Here is a 5,517-nt window from a genome sequence, read left to right on the forward strand (position 1 = left end):
TAGAGCTGTCTGAGGAGTTCTTATATAGCCAGCTACAGTTATGACTACAGTATTCCAGTCAGGTGGCTGTCAGCAGGTCACAAAAAATATGGCACATGAAAGTCAATCATTGAAACAGACAAAGGTGGAGTTATACATTAAGAGGAGGATCGCACAATGACACTGTTTTGAGGAAATATTTTAGTCAACCTCAGCAAAAACACCGAATGTTACTGTCACGAATCCTGTTTACTGCTTTTTTCTTTGGTTTTATGGGTGTTTTTGAGGGCATGATCAGTTTTGGTTTAGTCTTATGGATTCACGTTCAACAAACACCATATGTCTGTATGTGTTATTGTAATCTGTTTCCCACCACAAAGAGATGGGAAGTCTCCAAAACGAACAACAGCAGAACAAAAACAAAGCAGACGTACAGAAACAACACAGCGTGTGTGCTAATGTGTCATCCACCTGCGAGCTGAAACCTTAAGAAGAAACAGATTACATCATTCTGGAAAATATGCAAAGTCCTCATAGAGGTGCTTTTATTTCTTGAAATTGTAGGTGGCACCTCAGCTAACACCCACTCAGTGAATGTTGTTTAATGAGTTACATGAATGATCAGGATTTATTTGAAGTGTTACCCCATCTTTTTTCTTCTTTAAGAAACTGAAATGATGTATTGTCTTCATATGTACGCATATAACCTCTCTCAGACTGATTAAAGTCTCTAAATTTTCCCACAAATATGGATTTTCTGTCCCCTTTTTAACTCATGATTTTTTCCTCATCACCCCATACCAGTAGAGGCAGTCTGACATCACTGACTGAGTGTAGTTCTGTTGAAGATTTCTTCCTGATAACAGGTAGGCATCCAGGCAACTGCTGGCACACAGCTGAAAGAGTTTATTTGCATTTCCAACTTTGCTATTTAGGGAAATAACAATAGTCAGTTGTTACAAAGACCTGTAAAGTCAAAGATTGTGATTGGGGATTTTTCTCTATGGATGGATGGATGAGATAAACTTTTTTGGTTATTTGGAAGTACATAAATATATCTGAATTAACTTGAACAGTATGTTACAGAACAGTGTGAGTGCACTGAAGGCCCACCAGGAGCCACACTGTTTCTGAGGAGGAGCTGGTGCTGTGGTGTCCATGAGCTGATGTTGGATGGCATGTGATCAGTTGGTTAGCTGAGCTGTTTGCTAGATTAAGGCTACCAGACTTCACACACTACCTAAAAATTCTTCCTTGCTTGCTTACACTTCATTACTGAGTTCCTATACGTTTACATTTGCCAGTCAAATCATCTTTCACTTTTGCATCTTTATTTTTTAGTGCTTTTGATGAATGATTCAGACTCACAACCTTTCAAAAGGCACAAAATACTAAAAATAAAAACAGTAAAACTGTAAATGGAAACATTAAGCAAGAAATGTTACTTTAAAAAAATAAGTTCAAACACAGAGGAAACCACAACGGAGACATTTCTCTACAAAATGAAGTTCCCACTTCTGAAACTTCTTGCCCACAGCTGTTATTTTTCACCTTAGGTTTGCGAGCCAAATGTCAAAGAAGCAGCCAGTATGTGAGGGTGCATCTCATTCCACATTTCAGACTTTTCTAGTTCGTTTTGAATTAATTAGCCCAGCTTAAAGTAATTTATGTCAGCTGAAGCTCAGCTAATGTGGCCAAAGAACCATGAATAAAATTAAGCAAGAATCAGTATAACATTAAACGCCCCTTTCACATATTTTGAGAAAATCATAATTGATTGTAAAACACATAAGTTCTGAGTGAGGTGAAGCAAACAGACGCTACTTTTCTGTAATCTTTAGAAAAAATTACAAATACATAATTTGAGATAATGATCAAGTATTCTTTCTATCAGGTACATAACTTCATCCAGATAAGTTGTTGTTTGCTTGTTTGTTTGTTTTTTAACTGGTATACTACATGCTTATTTGTTTGTTTTTTATAGAAATTCATAAAGTCTACCAAACTAAACTTCTGTCTATAAACTGTTGGACAAAGACACAATTTCTATAGATTTGCTGCTGCACATCACCGCAATAACTTTTAAATCAGCCATATTTCAGCTTTAATTCGGTGGTTTGGCAAAGATTTTAATTAACGTAAGCACCTGTTAATTAAATTTTAATTACGTGTTTATGAATTAGCTGCATCAAACTGGCTGAAAGTATTAGCTATATTTATACATAGACCTTATTTACAAACATTCATTCTGTTTAGGAATAAACTAAGTCATAAATGCAGCCTAAAGATCAGACGATCTGTCTGACTTTGTTTGTTCCATCATTTGCACCAACATCTCTTTAGGTCCTATCTTGAAATTACAATGAAAGGTTTAAAAAAAACAAGGCCGCACTTGCCACAAAACAAAACTGTTTGTCACTGACTTCTCTAATTACATTTGAGGCTCTAATGAAGAACTATAAAAATGACTATAATAAAGTAAAATGTTTGTTAAACCTGCTGAACTAAAGTTGAAGGTCTGCACTTCAGTCACATCTGAACTGTATGATTTAAAATTGTGTGGCGGGACAAAAAAAAATCCCACTGAGGTTGAATATCTCTGTCTGGATAAACCACTGAATGGTTACAAAGCCAAACACCCCCAACAAAGAGAAACGCACAAACAAATGTTTAAATCACTGTGAAATATTTTATTTATTTATATTTATTTACAATTTTATATACCTTTCTATTAAACATAAACCAGGGCAAAGGGTGACTCTTTACCCTGAAAAAAAAAATGAAATAATAAAAATAAAATTAATGTTGATTACATGCCACTGATCTCCGCCTCACTGAGGAAACCTGCAAATGTAATCAATCAGTCAATAAACTGTGGGATGCACAAATATTTTTATATTAATCTGTGCACATGATCATAGGTTTGATATGTTTAAAAGGAATTGTTAATGAAATTGTTAAAAAAAAATCTTAGTAGAGCTAGAAAGAAAAAGTAGTTTAAGTTTCTTCTGACCTCTTCAGACCAGAGGGTAGCTTGCTGCAGTAGCAATCCCACACTGGTTGGATTTGTTCCTGCTCATCTTAATGTATCCCTTGTCTCCCCATTCAAGACCCCAGCTGCAGAAAGAAACAAATTAATAAACATTTAGCAGATTAATATGTAACTGAATGAAGAGACATATTAATCTACATGTATAAGATGCCTTTATTCAGTTGTGTATCAGCCCTCAGTAACTATTAGAAGAAGTCAAGAACATGAATTAAAATATGAGCATCACATGAAATCATTTACCTGTTCTTGACCAGCCAGTAGTCATTTCCGTCCTCAGTACCATAACCCACAGCCAGCACACCATGGTCCAACTCTGAGCTGCTGCACTGGGGCTCATTGTACACTCCTAGAAATACATATCATTTAGACTGAGAGGTTTAAAAATCAATAAGCAAATCTTCACATTTCTTTCTCTATATAAGATTTTTATTTGGCTCTTTCAAAACAGTGTTTTACCTGATTCGTAGAATTGGAATGACATCTGAGAAGCATCAATGGCTACAGAAACGGGTCCGATGGTGGCCACAGCCTCTTTCAGGGCGTCTTCATCGCCTTGACTCACATCAGTATAGCCGGTGGATGTGGCTCCAATATTATCAGGATTATAACGGCATTTTCCATCCTAGTCGAGAAAAAAATATGCAAATTATTCACTCACACATTTTCCAAGTATATTGCAAAGATATAAGAGATCAGAGCATTTACCAAGTACTATAGTTTTAAATATAGATTTAAAACTAGTCAATAAACTGGACTTGAACAGATTTGCTGAGCCACTAGATATATAGTGTTTTTCCACAAGGTGGCAGTAAAGTACACCAGTTGCTTGCAAGTCTATCATGAATAATTGTCTTTTCATCTCCAACTCTGTCATTTGTCAAGATAATGACAGTCAAGTGATGAACAATAACATTATAACATTATAATAAGCACATTATTCTCCACTCTTTTATTACCTCGGCCTCATAAGGGTAGGACTCCTCAGTGTCAATCCCTCCATTTGCTTGGATGTACTGGAAGGCGTAGTCCATCAGCCCTCCCATGCAGCCCATGTTGCCATAGTCTCCCGAGCAGTCGACCAGCTGCTGCTCGCTCAGAGACACCAGCTTTCCTGTCTTCCTGAAGTGCTGACCCTCCAGTGAGCCAGTCTGCAACAAGCGTCAGTCAGTTTGAAGCCAACAGTCGAGCAAAGTTTCCTGCTTTACAATAATAGAGAAGACTACGTTATATGTACTCACTGCACTGAAGGCCCAGCAGGAACCACACTGCTTCTGATCCTTGACATCAGTGACATATCCCTTATCTCTCCAGTCAACAGTGTCGGGCAGATCAGTACCTTCAGGTAGTCTAAGTCTGAAGAAGGTAGAGCCACGGTGAGGCAGAGAAGCATTGAAGGAGTGAAGGCAGCCCTGGGAAATCACTCGCTTGTACTCTTCATTTTCCTGATGAAGAAGAACATAATTCTGGGCTTATTGGGTTGTTATCCAAAATGCTATTCTCTGTGTCGTTCTCTGCTAATTGCAGTGAAAAATGCTGATGACCTACACATAAAAACCTAAACAGACATACAAACATACCATGTCAGCAAAGTAGGTCATGCCGAGGCGGTAGGACTTCAAACCCTGGTCTGCCAAGATGTTGTGTACAAGCACAAATTTGCGGTTGTTGAGCCAGATCTGCCTCCGGTGAGCCTCCTCTGATGGAGAGTGGTAGGATCTTTCTGCCATTTTGAAAAAACAATTGTCAGAAAGAGAATGAAGGAACCAGGATGAATCCTTAAATATTAACAATCTAATTTCCAGTAAGAGATTTTCCTTTATTCTAGTCTTATAATGTTTTACAAGCATGTGAGCGTGAGCAAGGCCAAATTTAAGGGTTCCTTTAAGACCACGAAACATGATGAATATCATTTGACAAAAAGCTCAAACAAATAGGAGAGGAAGAGTCTGCTGTCTCACCAAACTTGAGTTTCCAGGCATGAAACTCCAGATCTTCCAGAGAGATGCTGGCACAGCTGGCCACAGCCAGAACAGCAGCAACAACAAGCAGCAACTTCATCTTGACTGGACACAAGCAGAAAAAGACACAGATCCTGTGTGGTGTGCAGAAAACCAGACAGATTGTTTCTGATGCCTGTCACATCAGCTTTAAAATACTCTCTATCGTGATGTTGGATGTCACTTCCACACTACCACAGTATCCGCTCTACGTCCTGGTTTCTTTAACTTTCTGTTTCATCTCTCCTTTCTATTCTTTCTCAAATGAATGACTCTTTCATCATTCTGTCACTAAAAAGTGTAGTCTGTGTGTGCAGTCGTCTGTGCTGTAGCTACTCACCTGGCTCGATGTCAGTGTACGTGCTGAAGACTGAGGTAGAAGCACCTGTGGGTGTTGTAGAGCTGTCTGAGGAGTTCTTATATAGCCAGCTACAGTTATGACTACAGTATTCCAGTCAGGTGGCTGTCAGCAGGTCACAAAAAATATGG

The 5,517-nt window shown here is 38.2% G+C and overlaps 1 protein-coding gene across 2 annotated transcripts; it reads right to left on the reverse strand.

Moving 5' to 3' along the window:
* Positions 1-2,654: 2,654 nt before the first annotated feature.
* Positions 2,655-5,517, reverse strand: LOC146552393 (procathepsin L-like). 2 transcript variants are annotated; one of them, XM_085256867.1, is made up of 9 exons: positions 5,369-5,517; positions 4,990-5,094; positions 4,609-4,751; positions 4,270-4,473; positions 3,988-4,179; positions 3,488-3,653; positions 3,272-3,377; positions 2,993-3,096; positions 2,655-2,823 (listed from the first exon to the last, which is right to left on the reverse strand). In XM_085256867.1, the coding sequence occupies exons 2-8, from the start codon at positions 5,087-5,089 to the stop codon at positions 2,997-2,999; spliced, it is 1,011 nt and encodes a 336-aa protein (XP_085112993.1). In that variant the 5' UTR covers positions 5,090-5,094; positions 5,369-5,517; the 3' UTR covers positions 2,655-2,823; positions 2,993-2,996. The 2 variants fall into 2 exon arrangements, with proteins under 2 accessions (XP_085112993.1, XP_085112994.1); XM_085256868.1 differs by having other exon boundaries at positions 4,990-5,123; positions 5,369-5,506.

Source organism: Mchenga conophoros, linkage group LG19 (assembly GCF_057382185.1).
Source record: "Mchenga conophoros isolate Kocher_MC1m ecotype Shallow Benthic linkage group LG19, M_conophoros_male_GT1.1, whole genome shotgun sequence".
NCBI classification, from domain to species: Eukaryota; Metazoa; Chordata; class Actinopteri; order Cichliformes; family Cichlidae; genus Mchenga; species Mchenga conophoros.

Bases quoted from the DNA above. Each gene is read 5' to 3' on its own strand.
- LOC146552393 (XM_085256867.1), bottom strand. From the start codon at position 5,089: ATGAAGTTGCTGCTTGTTGTTGCTGCTGTTCTGGCTGTGGCCAGCTGT. The intron at 3,378-3,487 runs GTAAAACACTGT...ATGTATTTCTAG, and splicing joins ATTCCAATTCTACGAATCAG to GAGTGTACAATGAGCCCCAG. The intron at 3,097-3,271 runs GTAAATGATTTC...TTCTTTCTGCAG, and splicing joins TACTGGCTGGTCAAGAACAG to CTGGGGTCTTGAATGGGGAG.